Raw genomic sequence first — 20,773 nt, forward strand, 5'->3', positions numbered from 1 at the left:
CTCAAGATTCTCTGCATCCCTCTTGAAGTGTGGCGCCCAAAACTGGATGCAGTACTCCAACTGCGGCCTGACCAGTGCTGCATAGTGGGGAAGCATCATCTCCCTGGACTTGTTTGTCATGCATCTGCTAATGCATGATAAAGTGTGGTTAGCCTCGTTGATCACTTCATCACATTGATGACTCATGTTCATCTTGGAGTCAACTATGACTTCAGGATCCCTTTCTCCTGATGTGCTGCTGAGAAGGTCATCCCCCATCCTGTAAGTGTGTTGGTAGTTCTTTTTGCCTAGGTGCAGCACTTTGCACTTGTCTTTGTTGAACTGTATTCTAATTTGTTCTGCACATTTTTCCAACCTGTCCAGATCCACCTGGATCTGTTCCCTACCCTCTGATGTGTTAACTTTGCCCCATAATTTGGTATCATCTGCGAAGTTGGACAGGGTTATCTCCACACCTTTGTTCAAGTCACTAATGAAGACACTGAATAGCACCGGTCCAAGGACTGAGCCTTGCGGGACTCCATTGCCCACATCTTTCCAAGTTGATATCGACCCATCTACCACCACACTCTGAGTGCAACCCCTAAGCCAATTTGCCACCCACCTGACTGTGTAATCATCTACCTCACAGCCTGTCAAGTTTATTTGCAAAAACAGAATGAGACACTGTACTGAAAGCCTTCTTAAAGTCTAGGTAGATGACATCTACCTCAACTCCTGTGTCTAAGCATTTTGTGACCTGGTCATAAAAAGATACAAGGTTAGTCAGGCAGGATCTACCTACAATGAATCCATGCTGATTTCCTTTCCGCATTATTTTCCCTGCTGGGTTCCCACAAATGTGATCCTTAATGATTTTTTCCAGAGTTTTCCCAAGGATAGAGGTGAGACTAACTGGCCTATAGTTTCCTGGTTTCTCCCTTCACTCCTTCTTGAAAATAGGAACCATTTTGGCCCATTCTCCCCCTGTCAGGCCCAGGCCCAGGCCCACTCCTCCCCCACACCCCTCCCCCTGCTTTGGCCCTGAGCCCGCTCCTCCTGTCCCCCCACTGCTGCTGGATCAGCTCGGGCCTGCTGCTCCTCCCCCACCACGGGAGCCAGGCTTTTCCCCACTCTCGGGCCCAGTCCTCCCCCGCATTTGGCTTGCTCTTCCCCTCCCCCCACCACTGCAGTGGGGAGGGGTAGGAGCAGGCCTGGACCCCAAGCAGCAGGAAAGGGAGAGTGGGCCGGGGGGGGGACATGGGCTCTATCCCTGCCCGCTCCCCCCCCCCATCATTCTTGACAGGCAATTGGCTAGTAACCTCATAAATCAAGATATCAAAGATCCGGAATTATCGAAAATCCATCACTTTTTAAAACTACACTCCATCAGGGAGTAGCAATGCCTGGTCCCAGAGCAGCAGAGGGGGAAATTTGCGTGCAGCAGCTGCCGCTGCCATCCACTACCCTGTGACACTTCTCCACATGGAGCCACTGCTCCAGGACCAGATGCTGCTACCCACCCTACCCTGCCTCTCCCAGAACTGGCCACTGCTCCGGTTTCAAAATCCAGAATTTTAACATTTCCGGCAGGTGCTCAGTCCTAAGCATGCTGGATTCATTAGGTTATACTGTACTAAAAAGTTAATTTTGGCATGTTCTAATATCAGACTTCATCAAAAAATGTGTAAGGGTCCAACTCCCTCTCCAGGACTAGGCATTTGTCTGTATGTTCTGGACCGTCATTTCTTATTAGAAATATTACACTATTATCCCTAAATTCTAAAAGGCTTTGATAGCCTTCACACATATAGAATTTCAAGAAGCCCATAAGTCTAGGGATATCCTGACCTCTCAATGCCACAACACCTAAGACTGCCATTTTATACCCCCTAACATAACAAAAAGGAATCTTTCCCTGTTTATGTGCTGTAATATGTAACGTCGGTATTCAATTTGATCATTAAATCAAAATGGAAACTCTCTCAGGCAACAAATAACATTTTATGCCAGCTTCTTTCCCCTGTTGCCATCAACTCCAAAGTGGAGAAACTTTAGAATCTAACAAGATTTGGAGAAACAGCAATGAGACTTAAAGCTAAGGAGTAACTTAACATAATATACATTTATTCCTATTTTTAATAATTATACTTGCTTTTAATAATGAATATAATTTCTGCATAGGTTGCAGATATATAAAAGGAGGCATAATAGGGACCAAAGCACACACAATTATGCACATTTCTCAAGGCTCCTCTACACGTTATATCTATTGTGCAATTACCTTGTCAATTGTGCAATAAATTTAGGCTAGCTACATGTGTAAATTAACTACCACATCTTAAAAAGGTTGAAATAGCTATACATTTATTGCTCAAAAAAGGTGTAATAACTTTATAGCTGGTTTCTATCCAACTTTAATTTGGACATGTAGGTAGTCTGTGGCTGGGAGACTGCAGCTGCTGGGGAGCATAACACACCCCTGGGCCTGGGAGATAACAGCCAATGAGGTCTCCCAGTCTCATGGATGCAGGGGTACTCCAGGCAGTGAATGGGAAATTGAAGCTCCTCTCATCTCTCAGCTATGGAGCACTCCCTGCATGCTCATGGCTGGGAGACTGCAGCAGTGCCCCATGCCTGTGAGGACAGAGAGTCCCGCAGATGACAGGGCTCTCAGTTCCCACTGCCTGTGTGGCACAGCCAGGATCAAAAGCCCCATCAGGCACAGGACTCTGGGTCCTGGCTGCACGTGGTTCCTACACCTGTGAGCCTCATCAGCAAGGCTCCCAGCTATGGGACCCTGCTTCTTGCCAATGCAGGGGGAGCTCAGGATTGGGCTCGCCTACACCAGCAATAAAGTGTGGTTGGATCTAACGTGTGATCCCACAATAGCGCCTCCTGCCATAAACATGCAGCATGGTAGGAGGCACAATTGTGTGGATCATACATTATATCCAATTGTGCCTTTACCTGCACATGTACAGGGGGCCTCAGAAAAAGAACCACAGTCCATTTCTGCTAAATAAATAGTCATAGTTATCTCTAAGCATTTTTATAAATGCTATCTAAAGTAATCTTTGGTATATGCTGGAACGAATAATTGCATTTAGGTAATACTGACACTTTAATTAAATTTACCATGCCTACATGGGAGAATAGTAATCCTATTCAGTGACTTAAGTCACCAAGGATTTGATTAAGTAAAGGCTTACAACTGAGATCAGATAAATGGTCCACTTCAGTAGTTAAACATTAAGTCAAAATATTTTTTAAAAATTGGGCACTTTGACTGTAGGCAACCTTTAGAACTGGTTTAACAGTATTTTATTCCAAAAGTTCTAATTTCCTCTGAGGCAAACTTTATAAAGAAATTAAATATATTTATTCCCTCTGATGAAAAATAGGCACAATCAGGGACCTGGTCCCTGTTAACAGGTTAAGTGCAGGACACTTCTACAGGGCAGATACAGAAGGTTAAGTGGTTACTTCAACTGCTGACATGCTCTCTGGAACCCTGCCTGGTGTTATGGCAGGGACACAGGACATTTGCCAGTACTGTATAAACTGAATGCATGCAACCATGTCCTTCCCCCTTCCAGCTCATGTGTTTTATTATACTGGGTAGCTCTAGCAGTGCTGCTCTCTGCACAGGACAGGAGCTACAGATTTTGTGTGTGCCCAAAAAAGGCAGTTGTTATTTATGCAATGAAAGTGCAATAACTGCTTCTGTGGCTATCTTAATCTGCTTCAACAAAATGACATTAGTCATATTAGATAATCTGGCACATCACTGATCACTATAATACTTTTGAACTAACAGGCCCAATTCATGTGTTGTGATACTCCATTGAAGTCTGAAATGGATTTACACTAGTCATGAATTTGGAGGATAATCTTAATAAGTGTGTCCCTTCAAATTTTGCAACTAGTGATATATGCACCACTGGCACTTAGCCAATAAAGTGCATGTACAAACCGTCAACAAATCAGTATAAGAAAGTTTTATATTTCAATCCAAATAAACACACACCCAGCAGCAAATCTGGAAGACCTTCTCCTGTTATAACTGAAAAATGGATAAATAAATTATAAGAGACTGCCACCAAGAAACAATTCTAAATAAGCAAGTATTGCAAGCTAGTTACTGCACTTCCCAGAAAAGTTCTAAATAATGCACATACTTGCCTTGGCTTTTCTGGAGAGGAACCAATGTCTGATATGCCACTTTCCCCCAGTAATGAAAATATCTAGATTTTTTTCACAGTATCCCACTCTGGTAACAAGAGGGGAAGGAAGAAGCCTGGGACTCACAAATAGCCATTTGTTGGTCTCAGCCCCCATACCTCCCAGGACCTTGCTTTGGTGTGATATGTGGGAGGGAGGGGGCTGGACTGACCAAATAATCATTTGTCAGTCCCAGATCCTGCACCAGTCTTCTGATCATATTGCTGCCATGGAGCATCCAGGCAATAAATAGCTCAACATGCTTTAGGTAATACAATCTGGAAACACTCCTCACTAGAAAAGTCCTAACTTTGCTATGCTATTATGGTATTTAATATGTTTGACTGCTTGAATGTTCAGGTGCTAGCATTTTAAGTGCCGTTAACATGTCTTAGGTGTAACTTGTGGCATGGCCCTAAATCTATCATCAGTTTCCTTTAAACTATCATATCATCCTTTTCAGTCTTCTTTTTATTCCTATTTATGATTATTTTAATAGCATAAATGAATTGCAGCCAACAGAATGTACTTGATGAAACATGTCAACAACCCCCCAAATCATAAGGAACACTCTGATACCCAGTGAAACTGATTGATTCCACATGACTCAACTATCACCTATTCTAGATTACATTACCATTTTAGTGGAGTGAACAGTCTTGAAGAGAGTAGAAGATGAGACAAGAAGACCTTACTGAGCTTCTAGTACATGTCTTAGAACCAGCTTGATCTGTACCTCTTGTTTTCAAAGATATACCAAAAGGGCCATATGAATTTTCAGAAGCGTAAGTGATCTAGAAGTTTATGTTCCACTTATTTTGCATAAAAGCTCAGCCCCAAAGTCACCTGCCCATTTTAGAAAATGTATCCTCTGTCATCGTCTCATGATGAGTGCCTTAGAACAACTGACTAGAGAACTCAAGGAATATTTAACATTTGACCCTTGGAGAGATTTTTCTGTTTGTCATAGAGAAAGAGCTTCCTTTATTCAGTTCCCATCTTTATCCAGTCACTGTTAGCCTTCTTTGCAAAGGTAAGCTGTTGACTCATATTCAGCTTGCTGCCCACCAAACCCCAAGGTCCTTTTCTGTATCGCTGCTGCTTAGCCAGTCAGTCTGTACTGGGTATGCATGAGATTGTTCCATCATTAGGTGCAGGACTTTACATTTGTCCTTACTGAACCTCATGCAATTTCATTGGGTCAAATCCTCCAATTTGTTTAGGCCTCGCTGAATCTTAGCCTTACCCTCCAGCATATCTACTAGGGCTGTGCAAAACAGCACCATTTCATTTAGATTTCCATTTTGAAGGGACAGTGTTTTGAGTGTCATTTCATTTTGAAGCACTGTTCCATTTCGTTTTGTTAAAACTGTTTCACTATTTTGATGTTTCATCCATAGGCTATAATGGGGAAGCACAAAACTGGCTATTTCCTGTTGTTTCTTGGCAGATTTGGATGAAAATGGCAGGGATGGTAGCCCCTTCTGAGGGCACAAAGCCTGCCAAGGTTCAAGGATATAGGTGCCAAGGTTTCTGGGAAACTGCACCTCAAAGTCTTGAAAGCAAAAATTGTGTCACTTGTAAGTGTGAAGGCATAGGCGAGTGAAAACTGCATAGATGGTAGCCCCTGCTAAGGCCGCAAAGCCTGCCAAGTTTCAAGGAGATAGGTACAGGGGTTTCTGGGAAACTGTACCTCAAACTGCTGACAAGCAAAACTCATGACATGTGACTGTATGTGTGTGTTAAGGTGCAGCTGTTTTTCCAACTCTCCCCCAGACCAGTAGGATTGGAAGGGACCACAGAGAAGGATCACAGCCACTGGCCAGCTACACATGTCAATATCAGAGCAGTCCTTCCCCACTCTTCCCCCTCCCTCTCCTAGGTTTCTGTTTCCCTGCAAGCAAGCCCAGCTTCTAAACTCAAAACCTTTCAAAACTTTCTAAACGTTTTGCCTGCCCTCGTTTAGTTTCAAGACAGTCTCCAAGCCTTTCATTTCAGTTCAATTTCACTGGTTCAAGCTCAAAACGAGTCAAAGCAGTGTTGAAACAAAACTCTCAGCAAAACACAGCCCTAATATCTACTACTCCCCTCAGCTTGGTGTCATCCATGAACTTGCTGAGGATGCACTCCATCCCATCTTCCAGATTGTTGAGGAAGATAGTGAACAAAATCAGCTGCAGGACCAACCCATGGGGCATTCAACTTGATACTGGCTGCAAGCCATTGATTAACACCCTTTGACCCCAATGATACATCCAGTTTCCTGAACCTTACAGTCCATTCATCCACGCTGTCCTTCCTTAGCTTGCTCACAAGAACATTGTGGGAGAATGTAACAAAAGCCTTCCTGAAGTAAAGGTATATCATGTCCACTGCTTTCCCTGCATCCACAGAGCCAGTCATCTCATCAAGCAATCATGGTCAGGCATAACTTGTGCTTGGTGAATCTATGCTGACTGTTCCTAATTATCTTCTCCTCCAAATGCTTAGAAACAGATTCCTTGAAGACCTGCTCCATGACTTTTCCAGGGACTGAGGTGAGAATGACCGGTCTGTAGACTGTCTTTCTCCCCTTTCTTAAAGATGGGTACTATATTTGCCCTTTTCCAATCATCCAGGGCCTCTCCTGATCACCACAAGTTTAAAAAAATAATGGCCAGCAGCTCTGCAATCGCGTCAGCCAAATTCCCTCAGTACCTTTGGGTGCATCATGTCCAGCCCCATGGACTTGTACACATCCACTTTTCTAAATAGTCCCTAACCTGTTCTTTTGCCACTGCCAGTTTCTCACCTCCTCTCCAAACTGTGCTGCCAGGTACAGTAGTCTGGGAGCTGACCTTGCCTAGGAAGACTGAGGGGAAAAGTCACTGAGTGCTTCAGCTTTTCTGTATCCTCTGTCACTAGGTTGCCTCTGGATCAACACTTTTCCTGATCTTCCTCTTGCTGACACACTTATAGAAACCTTTGTTACCCTTCATGCCCCTTGCTAGTTGCAACTTTAGTTGCACTTTAGCCTTCCTGGTTTCATCCCTGCATGCCTGAGCAATGCCCTTAGTCAAGTTTCCATTTCTTGTAAGTTTGCTTTCTGTGTTTTAGCCCATTGAAGAGTTCCGTGTTAAGCCAAGCTTGTCTTCTGCCATACTTGCTAGTCTTATTGCACATTGGGATGGTTCATTCCTGCACCCTTGGTAAGGTTTCTTTAAGGTACAACCAGCTCTCTTGGACTCCCTTCCCCCTTAGACTGGCCTCCCAAGGGATCCTGCCCATCAGTTCCCTGAGTGAATCAAAGTCTGCTTTTCTGCTGCTTTCCTTCCTTCCTTTCCTCGCTTCTACATTCCCTACCAATTCTTCCTTGTTTGAGAGCAGCAGGTCAAGAAGAGCATAACCCTAACTGGCCTTTCTAACACCTGCACCAAGAAGTTGTCCCCAACACTCCAAAAAGTTCCTGGATTGCTTGTGCACAGACCCTACCAGCAGATGTCAGGGTGACTGAAAGCCCCCCCATGAGAAACAGGACCTGCAATCTGGACACTTCCACTATCTGTTTGAAGAAAGCCTCATCCTCCTGGTCTGGTGGTCTATAGCACACCCACACCACAGCATCATCTTTGCTGCTCTCCCCTTTGACCCTAACCCAGACACTTTCAAAAGGCCTAACTCCAGTTTCATACTGGAGCTCTGAGCAATTATATAACTCGTTAACATAAAGTACAACTCCTCCTCCTCTTCTCCCCTGCACAGCGTATAACAGGAAGCATAGTACTCCAGTCACGTGAGTTAGCCCACCAAGTCTCTGTTACTCCAGTTGCATCATAGTTTCATGTTGTGTGAAGACTTCCAATTCTTTGTTGCTTGTTTCCCAGGTTCTGTGCATTTGTGTACAGATATCTGAGGTAGCTAGACAACTGCCCTGCTTTCTCAGGAAGAATGAGGAAGCCTGCCCTAGGTGTTGCCCCCTCCTGCTTGCACTTCCTCTGGGTCACCCACTTCTCTACTTACCTCAGGGCTTTTGCCTCCATCCCCTGGCAACCCTAGTTTAAAGCCCTCCTCATTAGCTTGATAAGCCTGACTACAAAGATGCTTTTCCCTTGCTTTGTCAGGTGGATCCCATCTCTTCCTAGCAATCCTTCTTCTTGCAACAACTTCCCATGGTCAAAGAAGCAAGAGTCATGGTATCAAAGAGAGAAAAAGCAGGAGGGAGTCTGCCTCCATAGCCTGGAGCTTAGGGCACTCCATTTGGACAAGAGAGACTTGTTTCCCATTGCCAGGTTATTTCTGGTTTTTACCCAGTGACTTTCCAATGTAAAATGCATAAACAGTCCTGGGAGAAAGAACTGGAATCCCCACCCCTTAGAAGACAGCCCTTATCACTGGGCTACAGAATCACATTCCCTCTTATTTGTTCTCCACTACCGCCAAGTTTGAGCTGAATGCTGTCACTATGAATTAGGCTGAGTTTAGATGCCTCTCCAGCACCAAGATGGATTGCAACAGTTTAGGCAGGAACTAGATGTCTAAGTGATCAAACTGGGTTGCTTATGGGCATGTGCAGATTCCTATATCTAAACATCTATCCTTCTATGTAAAGGTAATGTACCACTGTTATCCTCTAGTCACAGATTATCACTGTATGTAGATGTCAGTTGTTCTGTACTGATTTATGTAGATACCAACTGTATGACAAATGACTTGTAAGACCTGTCACAGGGATGCATGTTGTAGCCATGTTGGTCTAAGGACATAGGCAGACAAGGTTCTTTGGGTAAATCTGATATCTTTTATTAGATCAACTCAAATAGTTGGAAAAATTCTTCTTAGCAAGCTTTTGGGTTTAAATACCCTCCGTCAGGCTGAAGAAGTATCTGCAGCTGGTGTGTGCTCTTCCTGGATGGAATGAATAGTAAAGAAGCCAGAGGCTGGGCTGGTATGCATGCAAGACAGGCAGTAAGTGAAGATGTAAATTTAGGAGTCAATGGGTGAGAGACAGGCTGTCTCTACCAAAGCCATATGTTGTATTATTTCAGGACTTGATGTAAAAAATGCAGCAGGTATGCTATTGTTTTCCACATTTTTCTTCCTCTTCCCATTTTTAATCCCTAGGTGGCAACTTTCATTCAGAAATGAAGAATACTTAATTCACTCTAGTTTAATGTCTTTCAGGAACTAAGGCCACTTTAAATCTGAATAAATGTATTCACGAAGGGGATTACTCTTTAACTCCACACCTATAATTTGGCCTAACTTTCCTAAGTGCCCCTGTGCACGCAACTGACACCTATGACTTATAACCTTTCTAAACCACTGCTTGTTTACATAAGAGAAAAATAACAACTGGTTAAAAAGTTTTAAATCATATGTATTCTTAACTTAAAACTTGAGGTCATTGACATCCCAGTGTTTTTGAAAAGCCAGACACATTAATCTTTAGTAAATACTGCATTGAATAACCCCTGAACAGATACAGTGATTAACTTCAATTACAGTACTTGTGTATTGATGTCATTAAATAATAATAGTTAGAAAGTTGAGTAAGTCTGGGACAGATTGTTTTCCAGCAACATACTTTAATATTGTAGACATCTACAGGTGTTATTTTGCTACATCTTTAAAAGTCAAATCCTGCAAGATGTTAAGCTCTCTTAATTCCCACTGATTGTAATAAATAAGTATGTTTAAAACCATTGGGAAGTACAGTGAATATTTCATTTTAACAACTGATGTAAAAGTCAGAATCAAGCAAACTTTATCTCAAAATGTTTTATATAAAACTTAAAAGCCATATGCTGGAAGATGACTATTGAAGAATTATGCTTATTAAGGCAATAAACTTGTTCAGTATATTAACTACAAGAAACTTTGAATTGAAGTAAAAAAAAATAAGGATATTTGTATTCAAACTGTTTCTCTAGAAAATCTGGTCGGAAATAGATATCCACTTCTATTTTTTAAATTCCATTGTGCATGCACTTTAAAGTTGAGTCACATTAATAATGATATTGACTTGAGAATTGATTTGTGATTCTTTGGTAAAAAACACTGTACAATAATTATATATCATTATTTACAGTTACTCTAAAAATACAGCTTAGCTCATATAATGGCCTGAAAAAAAATTATGGAAGAGTAACTAAACTAAAATCTCAAATATTTTGAACCAGGACAGGTGCCTCCTTTATGTATTTTTCAAAGTGTAATTAGCTATAGTTAGGAAACATGATAAAGATACTCATCCTACCAGAAGCTAACAAAAGCTTCTAAACAAGTTTTTTACTAAGGCTGAAGTTCCATAGGAATTGATGTTCAAATTTCCTCAACAGCTTTCCAAATCTAAGGTTAGTTGTCTGATGGCACCAATTTTTAAGCATCTTTTCAAATCTTCCCTACTGAAATTAATCATGGATTATTCCCTAAAAAGTCTTTATTTCTCCCTGCAATGTAACTCCCTTTCATCTACTTTCTACATTTCCTGTCATAATCTAACCTCATTTTGTGCTCCTGCATGAGATACAACCCTTTAACATACAAAGAACCTCCTCCTCCCTGGCCACACAGACCTTGTCCTTTTACTTCCTCACAGTTGCACCATAAAATTAACCTTGCCTAGGTCTCATAGAAAATTCCGCATCATCATAAGGAACAGAAAGTGCTAATCATGTCTCCTAGTTTTTTTCTCCTAGAAGGCAGAATATTTGTCCCTATCAGATTAACTCTGTCTTTCAATTAAATAAAGGTTATTTTAGTAAGAGAATTGCTTCGGATGTAAACATAACATGGTTAATATTTTCTCTCTCCAATAGGCACAATATGAATAAATAAACATCATGACTGATTTTGTCTAATTCTTTTAAAACAGTGATAGAACATCAAGTTACGAGGCTGTGATCAAACTACTTCATGATGAAGTAAAATGTAGGGAATATCTGCTACCTCCATGTAGAAGGTCCTACAGAATCAATCTAGCCATATCTAGATTTGTTTACACAAATCTGTCAGGGCAATGATCCCTCCTATTAGTAAGTAATGAACACCATACTTTTGTACCATTAACTGAACCATGACTGACTTCACACTGGCCACCAACTCTGCCACAACTATGACTGAATTAGATCTGACATAGCCCTAAGGTAACAAGACTGTGTAAGAGCAGGAAAGAGTGAAGATAACCTTGTTCTGAAAAAGTTTCCTCAGATAAAGCTGACCTTGTGTGTTGGTGATATAAAAAAATAAAATAGAAACTTTCTGTAACAATGGTCCAGGAAAAATTAACACCTACAGATTATTTAAATGATAGCACAATACACTTCATCCTGACAGGCCTTGAGGGAAGTAAAATGATAAGCTTGCTAAGGTAGAACTCCTATACTCTCCAAAGAAGTACCCTCCACATGAACACACACATAGAAAAAAAATGTTGGCTCTATAAAGGAAAGATATTAGAAAGAAGGTTAACCAGTACAAGTTGAAACTGACTGTCACTCTTCTAAAAAGTCTCTCTACTGGAAATGTATCGGTTAAAGAGCTGGGAAGCAGTCACCATGGGCACTGAGAAGAGGTGAAAGATAAGAGTGCTACTGGGACCAGCTGAACACAGTAGCACATGTGGACAACCAAACAACTAATCAAGTCTTTTGATGTTACAGGGAAACAAATTAAAAGCAGTGATTTCACTAAAACCAGCTGATACATTGTCTCTAACTCTTTGAACTAGGAAAGGCTTAAATGGCACTTTTGATCGTTCTGCTCTCAAAGGAATCCTTCGAATCAGTGGCATATGCAAGCCACAAACATCCTTCTCCCAAAAGCAGACAACTGGAAAAGAAGAAAGGAAAAATAGTAACAAAGGACAATGGTAAAAAGGGGAGGGAAACCAGGCAGGTATAAGGGAAAATAAAAGAGAAAAGAAAAAATAGAAAAAAAGGACATCACAAAAATGTTAGTTAGTAAGTCGCCCAAATTGATCAGTAAAGATGCTCTATCCACCACCTAAAATAAAGTTGAGAACCATTCAGCTAATTGTTTTGGTATCAGCAACAGGATCCATTTAACTGTTTTGTGGCCAAATTTTTAAAATACCATTGAACTGTGAAATGTACAAAACAACATTCTAAGTTACTGTCAACAAAAATAGAATAGGCCATGATTTTGAGTTAAGATATTGGGTCCAAGCATTACCCCTCAAAAAAACAGTTCATCAAGTTAGCTCATTTCTGTTAAGAGCAAATTTTCCATTGCTTAATTGATTTTCAAAAGAGAGAGACTAAAATTTTCTCAAGAAACAAGAAGAAAAAAGTACTATCGCTGCATTAAATGCATTGATTTTTTTATTTTTATTTTTTGTCAATTTCACACTATTTGGGAACAGGAATAAATTACATAAAACATACAGAGTCTCTCCTCCCACCTCCAAGCATATAATAATAGCAGGATCTTACACAGGACTTTTCATGTGTCAGTCTCAAAGCATATTACAAGGGAGCTTGGTATCATCTTCCATTTTACAGACAGCAAAACAGAGGCACAGAAGTGGCTTAACCAAGGAACTGGGTTCATTCAATAGAACCAGGAACTGAATCTAGGTTCCTTTGGACCGTAGGGTAAGCACTAACCATGAGGCTTTTACACAAGGACTCCTGTTAAAGCTAGTATAAAACAAATTGTAAGAGGAAATGTTTTATAATATTCAGTGTAAGAGACTGAGAAACAGGAGAATGGGAGTCCATCCCAGCCTCTGATTCTATGCTGCTGAGTGACCCTGAAAAATCCTCTTAACCACTCTGTCTCACTTGAGACTTTAATAAAATATGAATCCTAATATTTTCCCATGTTCTCTGGGTATATATCCAATGCCTCAGATTAAAACTCTAATAGAACTGCAAACTATCGTCAGTCATAGAAAACTTTATATGGGAAAGAATCTTCAGGAAATCTTACCCAAAAAATTCAGCCTGGAAAAGAGAGAGATTCTAGGTAAAATTATTTGATTAAAAAAAAATGAGTTAAGAAAATAAAAATAAGAGTTAACCCTGGCTCTTTAGGTATCAGGGCTCACCCCTGAAGTAATTTTGGTTATTTTCATAGCCTCCCGAAAAAAGCCAGCAAAAATTTCCTTTAACCTTCAAAACCTTTAACAGCTTCTTCAACAGGTGGTGCATTAAGTACAGTACAAAGGCTTTAATAAGCAGTAGCATTCTTTCCATAGCCATTACTCTGTTTCACATGCTACCAAATATTTTTCTTCAAGTGCTAGATAATGAAACCAGTCAAATTATGGGCATGCATATAAAACAAGCTGCAACAGCAATTATCTTTAAAAGAGGAATGTTAAAAAAATGATAGAAAGGAATATAGCAAGTGGGCCAAAAAACAAAAGAAAGAAGTCTTCATGATTAAATAAAAAGGGCTTTTAGGAAGTTTGGGGGCAAGAAAAAAATTTTCCTATTGATGGCTAGAAAATGGTATTTAGAGGTTTTCTTTTGGGAATTGGCTTGTAGGTAAAGCAGATATGCATTAGAACAATGGTCCGGGACAATGGCAAGGGTTAATTGATTTCTAAAAGCCTGTTTCTGAAAATTTCCTCAAGGCCCACTGTGTCTGACAGCCAAGCAGCAAGCAGACACACAGGCTGGGAAACCAAAGACATGTACCATACTGTTCCACAACATGAAATAAGGTGGCATCAGGTCATAGTACCCAGCTGCAGAGCCCTTGGGATTTCAGGTTTTGAGGAACAGATGAAATTAGGAGAAGACTGGGAAAGTCCAAATGGGGATGTGTGCATGTGATGGGTTTGTGAAACAAGGGAATATGCTGACGGGACAGAACATGGACATTATGATTACCACAAGAAGACTAATCAGCAATGCCCAAAGATGAAGAGTCATCAAGAGAAGAAAAGACACAAAAGGAAGGATTTCAGAACAGCAAAGGGTTCCCGTGAGGGGAACCCGAGCCACCATGGACCGAAGGCATACCACCAGCCTGTTGCACCTACCCCCATAGGGGAGGGGTGAACCTTGGCCTCCGACCTCCAGGCTGCCGACATCTGACATTCAAAAGAGAACCTCAGAGTGAAGCTTGCATACTGGCCAAATGCATCTTGAACCCTGATACTAGTGGATATATAGAATTGTTTGCATTATTCTTATCTGCTATCAATAAAACTGTGTATCAAAAAAATTTACCTATTATCTAATGGAAAAGTCGTGGTCAGTCTGAGGGATCTGGGTCTATCTGGAACAAGGTTTCTGGGTCATAAATCCAGTGTCAACACTTATCAGTATGAAATATCATATGCCTTAGGGAAGTCAATTTTTAAGCATCTGGAGGAGGAACAGTTTCATAGATTTCATAGACATAAGGGCTGGAAGGAACCTCATGAGGTCATCAGGTCCAGCCCCCTGCCCAAATGGCAGGAAGTCAGCTTGGGTCAGTTTATCACAAGCAGCCAGCATGGATTTGTTTAAGAACATATCATGCCAAGCCCACTTGATCCTTGACAAAGTAATTACAAAATAACTAGTTGATATAGGAAAGGGGACACAGTGAACAGAATGCACTGGAACTTTAGTAAGGTATTTTAAAAAGTCCCAAATGCCCTCATAAGGAAACTGGAGAAATGTGGGCTACATAACATTACAAGGTAGAGTCATAGTTGCCTCACTCATCACAAGCAAACAGTAATTATTTACTATGAATAATGAAAAGGGCCTATGAATGGACGGATATGGACGTACAGTTCTACTGGTCCCCTAAGCTCAGTGGGGGGCCCTGAAAACTTAGATCATCTCCTATTTTCTGTTTCCAAAATGGGAGGTGGTGGCTTCTTAGCAGAAAGTAATCAGCCCCCAAATTGTTTTTATAGGCCTTGAATGCTAAAATAACAGGAGTTCTGAGTGGGTTTCATAGGGACCAGTCCCAGGCACAATGTTATTTAACATGTCTATTAATCATTTAACAGCTTCCTGACCAAATTTTCGGATAACAGAAACTGGGAAGAATTCAAATACATTGGACGATAGGAATAGAATCCAGAAGGATCCTAATAGATTGGAGAGTTGGGCTTGAGACAACAGGATGAAGTTCAACACAGATAAATGCAGGGTGCTACACCTAGATTAGAATCATCAATAGCACAAGTACAGAATGAAAAATAACTGACTCAGTGGCAGCATAGTCGAGCTGGATCTTGTGTTTTTTTGTGAACCACAGATTCAACGATCTGATGCAGCTGTTTAAAACACACAGGTACACAAATGTAATCAACCTGTATTACTTTACTTATCAACAGGAGTATTGGGTATAACACATAAATTTGTGCCACTCTAGATGAGTCCTAACCAGCACTAAGTAGAGTAGTGCATACAATTCTGGACTCCATATTTTAAGAAGGATGTGGAGAAGAGGGTCCAAATGTAGGTGACAAAAATGATAAAGGGGTTGGAATGCAAACTGTACTGGGAAAGGTTGAGAGAACCGGGCACATTTAGCTTGTAGAAAAGGCAATTAAGGGGGGAAAGGGAGGTGGGGGAAGGTGAATGGAATATGATTGCAACCTTCAAATATCCTAAAGGCTGTTAGAACAGTAAGACTGTGGAACAGACTGCCCAGAGAAGTTGCGGTATCTCTAGAGGTTATCAAGAAGAGGATGGATAAATATTGGACAGAGATGATTTAGAAGTAGCATTCCTGTATCTGTGCAGCATGTTGGCCCAATGGCCCTTAAGTTTCCTTCTTACCCTATGATTCTATCGTGAAATTACAACCCCTACCACAAAAAACCCCAGTCTTCCCACCCCTTATATTTTATGTAACCAGATAACAAGTGCTGAGTTATTACCTGATAACCCAGGAAGCAGTCACTATTTGTTATGAATAACAATAAAACCAAAACTATCTTTCAAAGGCAGCTTTATATTTATCTTTCAAAGGCAGCTTTATATTTGGTAACCAGTTATTATATTCCAATATCGTTCATTCAATTATGGAGTTAGTATATAAATGTATATATCAGGAATCAGGTGCATCAGTTCCCACAAATTAGATAAAAATGTTCCCATCTATATTCAGAACAAGAAATATTAAATGATTCTTTCTGAAAGTATCTTGGTGCACTCTGTTAAATTTTATCTATTCTATTTTATCTATTCTTATGCAATAATCCTTATGTAGTACATAAGAATTGCCGTTTACTACGTCCAACTCCCTGCCCAAAGCAGGACCATCCCCAACTAGATCATCCTACCCAAGGCTTTGTCTACCTGGGTCTTGAAAAACCTCCAAAGATAGAGAGTTCACAACCTCTCTGGGTAACCTGTTCCAGTGCTTTACTACCCTCCTCCTCCATGACAAAGTTTTTCCTTATATCTAACCTAAACTTCTCATGCTGCAACTTGGGACCATTGCCCCTTGTTCTGTCATCTGCCACCACTGAGAAAACCACTGAGGTCCATCTTGCCCAGTATTCTGTGTTACACGGGGCAGACATACTGAGATGCTGATACTGTTTAGAAGCATTAGTTGTAAGCATAGTTAGAATATACCTCATGGTATTCTATATTACAAGACATAATATGATTATTGCATTTTGGATAGTAAATGTGACCACCACAAATGTATTCTTTGTAATCAGAATATTGACTATATTTCATGAACTGTCAGTGTGAACAGTAACCTGCAGATACAATTAAACATTTCTTAAACATTACAAATTCAAAATTTTAAGCTGACACAAATTAATATTAATCAGCAGAAGAAATCTCGACTTTTCTTCATCTTAACAATATTTACATATTTTAAGATCAGTTGGTGAAAGGCAGTATTAGAGTGATCCATTTCTTAACTAAATCAGAATGACACAAAGTCCAGTTTTATGAATAAAGGACAAACACAGGAAATGGTATATTCTGAACTTTCTAAACTTTTGCACCACAGCTTCTCTTATTTGTGAATTAGATTACATTAAATGCCTGAATGTCTCCAGACACTGAAGGTTATTGTTATTTGAACTTTCTAGATACCTCCTCTTCCCCATTGGTGTTTGTCTGCACCAGAGGCTTGTGTATACAATCTTTTCATGTAAATGAGTCCCTCCAGCCCCTTCATTATTTTTGTTGATCTTCTTCTAGTTCATTCCAGGCCAGCAACTCTTTCAGACATGGAGCTCACCCAAACTGATCAAATGTTCTAAGGTGGATAAACCAGTGCAGAATGAATCTATCACAACCTGCTATCATGGTAGGAGGCTTATGTAATTACAGAAAAGACTTATATTGGCATATTAATATTCTCTCTACACCTAAGTCTCTTTAATTATCACTACTTGAACATTTTCTCTCACAATTAATATCGCAGTTCCTGGTTGTTTTCACTAGTTATATTAGGTTGCATTTTCTCAGTTGAATCTCATCTTTTTTCTCAGCTATATTTTTTACACATCTATATACATTTGCATTTTTTCTCCGTCCTCCCTGCTGCTTTCCTTCCATCTTAATGTAAATATTATCTGTGAATGTAATTCATATGATGGGTATTCCTTCTTTCGGAAAATTATGTTAAATAAAATCCAGTACCCTATAATCAACTTCCATGGTACCACAAAAAGCTTCTCATGTCACTATATTTATTTGAAAGAAAACAATGAACATTAAAGGATACTTATGATCAGGGACTTAAAATATTATGTATAAGGAAACCCATATGTGCATATGCTTGCACACATGCAATATATGCTAGCATAGCCAGGTAGGTAAACTCCATTAACTGATAGCACATTACTAAAGTTCTTTTTAATTGACTCTGTACATCTGATGTGACAAAAGGTTATTCATATGGCATTTAATATTTACAGTACTCTTATTTCCCTCACACCATGTTTATGACAAAGGAAAGCATGAGTCTGTCCTTTGCTAACGGAAAGTGATGCAATTTGAACTTTCTGCCTTGAAGAGGGTTTTTTATGTGACCAAAGGAAAAATAAAATCAATGTTATTTCTGTGCTGCTCCCATTATTTTAATTTTATGTGCAAGTTTAGCAGTCTTGATGCCAAGCAGTGTTTGGTGATACAGTAAAAGCCCTGTTTTTCAGCGTAAGTGGAGAATGGAGGGTGCCGGTAATCTAAAAATGCCTGTTACCTGAGGCACAAGCGTTTCAAGCCAAACGCGGAGCAGGGAAGGGAGGGGCGGTGGCAGTATGCAGAGCGGGGGGCAGGGGGTTGGTGGAGGCTGCATATAGAGTAGTGACAGCACAGGGTAGTGGGCGCTAGCGTCACCCAACACATGCAACCGCCCCCGCCCCCCCAAACAGCACCCAATGTCCGGCCAGCCGGCCAGAAATCCAGTTAATAGAAATGCCAGTTAGTAAAATGCTGGATAACAGGGCTTTTACTGTAATTAAAAATACCAACAAGAGTCACTATAACTACTATACTTACATTTGTGAGGTGAATGACTCCTTTAGATGTAACAGAACAGCCCATAAACCCAACATACTGAAGCTCAGGACAGTGTTCAGCAAATGCTTTTACTGACTGATCTGTCACCTACACAAAAGAAAAATAGAGAAAGTAGTTGAAGGTGACAGTCTTATGTATGCAATATAAGAAAATCCAGAAAGCATCTCAGCAAGTGTAGCAAGTTGTTAGTTCAACAATAGTTCCCTTTGTCTTGACAGTCTGAGAGAGACAGTGAGGTATGCCTACAGGTCTATAGATATAGAGAAACAGGATAAAAGGATTCTCCCCCCCCCCAGAGAAAGCCGGGCACTAAATAATACACAATACTTACTGAAATGCAAATTACCAGTGAATTTATCTCTAGGAGAATATAATCAATGCCAGCTACCTTTACATAACATATACATATATATAAACATCACAAACTGTATACAAATATATATAAAATATTAACAAATAAAAACTACTAGTATATTCTACAGATTCATGCTATACCCATCGTTCAAACACTCTGTGTACAGTCAACAGCATTCTTTTTGTCAACGTTTTAATTCTTCTTTCAAGCAACTTCCAATAATGTTAAACCATGCTATAATCAAAGATATCATTTATCTTATAACAAAACCCCAAGTCATTTTCAGTGACTAAATCTTTGACTAAGAGAAGAACAAATGTACTTTTTATAGACTAGCAGTTTTAAATTGGGATTTTTGCTTTTTTTATCAGAGATGAGTAATCCAAAATTATCTTCGTTTCTTCACTGATTGTATGCATCTACACACATGACATTAATGCAATGTGATACACTTGAGCACATTTCATGCCGAAGTACAGTGCTCCTAGCCTCAGCATTAGGTCTGTGCGAAATTTCAATGGCTATTTCATTTCAGATTTGGACATTTCAGCATCCAGAGACCGCGTGCCACTAGAGACAGCGAGCAGGAGATAGACTCCTACTGCCAGGCTCATCTTCCGCGGGAGGCAGAGGGTAGACCATGGTCTCCCTCCAGGACAAGGGAGGACTTGGGGACCTCCCTTACTGTCCAGCCCAGGGCTTGGACCAAGGTGGTGAAGGGCCCAAAGCCCGCCGCACCAAGGTCCCTGCCCCACTGGAGCTCAGCAACAGATACGAACCTCTTGCAGCCCCAGCAGAGGGTGCTGAGTTGCAAGCTCCCACAGGCAACACAGACAATACTGTAGCTACCACCCCCGCTCTCCCCAAGACCAAACGCAAAGTGTTTGTTGTGTGAGACTCCATCCTGAGGGGGAGTGAGGGGGTAATCTGCCACCCTGACCCCTTAGCCTGGGAAGTTTGCTGCTTCCCAGGAGCCAGAATCCAAGACATTGTGAAGAAGATCCCTAAACTCCTCCAGCCAACTGACCACTACCCTATGCTCCTCATCCATGTGGGCACTAATGACATGGCTTGGAGTGCTCCCAGCTGCATCATGAGGCGCTATAGGGATTTGGGCGTGGGGCTTAAGGGTCTGGGGACGCAGGTGGTGTTTTCTTCGATTCTCCCAGTCTTGGGCTATGGGCTGAAGAGGGAGAGGAGGATCCAGGTAGTTAACCAGGCGAGGACTTAGTAAGGGAGCTTCTGGAGGGACTGGACGTATTCAAGTCAGCCAGTCCAGATGATCTCCACCCTAGAGTTCTAAAGGAGCTGACCGAGGTTATTGCAGGTCCCCTGGCACGGCTTTACGAGCACTCATGGTGCACTGGAGAGGTGCCGGAGGACTGGAAGAGGGCCAATGTGGTTCCAATCTTCAAAAAAGGGAGGAAGGAGGACCCAGGAAACTATAGGCCAGTTAGTCTTACCTCAATCCTAGGCAAGCTGTTTGAAAAAATAATTCTGGCGCACATCCAGGAGGGGCCAGCGGGGGACTGCATGCTTAGGAGCAATCAGCACGGGTTCATCAGTGGCAGGTCCTGTCAGACCAACCTGGTGGCTTTTTATGATCAGATCACCAGATCATTAGATGCAGGGGTAGCAGTGGACATAGTCTTCCTGGACTTCGGGAAGGCTTTTGACACTCTCTCACCCCGTTCTCATTAAGAAAATGGGAGGCTGTGGTGTAGACACCCACACGGTCAAATGGGTCACCAACTGGCTGGAGGGC

General features: G+C 41.1%; 1 protein-coding gene across 1 annotated transcript in view; it reads right to left on the bottom strand.

Annotated features, from left to right (window-relative positions):
* The window catches only part of FBXL17 (F-box and leucine rich repeat protein 17), a gene marked incomplete at its 5' end in the record, with an annotated part of 605,411 nt that overhangs the window by 387,552 nt on the left and 197,086 nt on the right, over window positions 1-20,773 (bottom strand). The window contains one exon of the mRNA XM_019518219.1: window positions 18,633-18,740. Within this exon, the coding sequence (XP_019373764.1) occupies window positions 18,633-18,740 (108 nt within the window). The remainder of the gene's footprint in view (window positions 1-18,632; window positions 18,741-20,773) is intronic.

Source organism: Gavialis gangeticus, unplaced genomic scaffold (genome assembly GCF_001723915.1).
Source record: "Gavialis gangeticus isolate Ggan-Ray unplaced genomic scaffold, GavGan_comp1, whole genome shotgun sequence".
NCBI lineage: Eukaryota > Metazoa > Chordata > Crocodylia > Gavialidae > Gavialis > Gavialis gangeticus.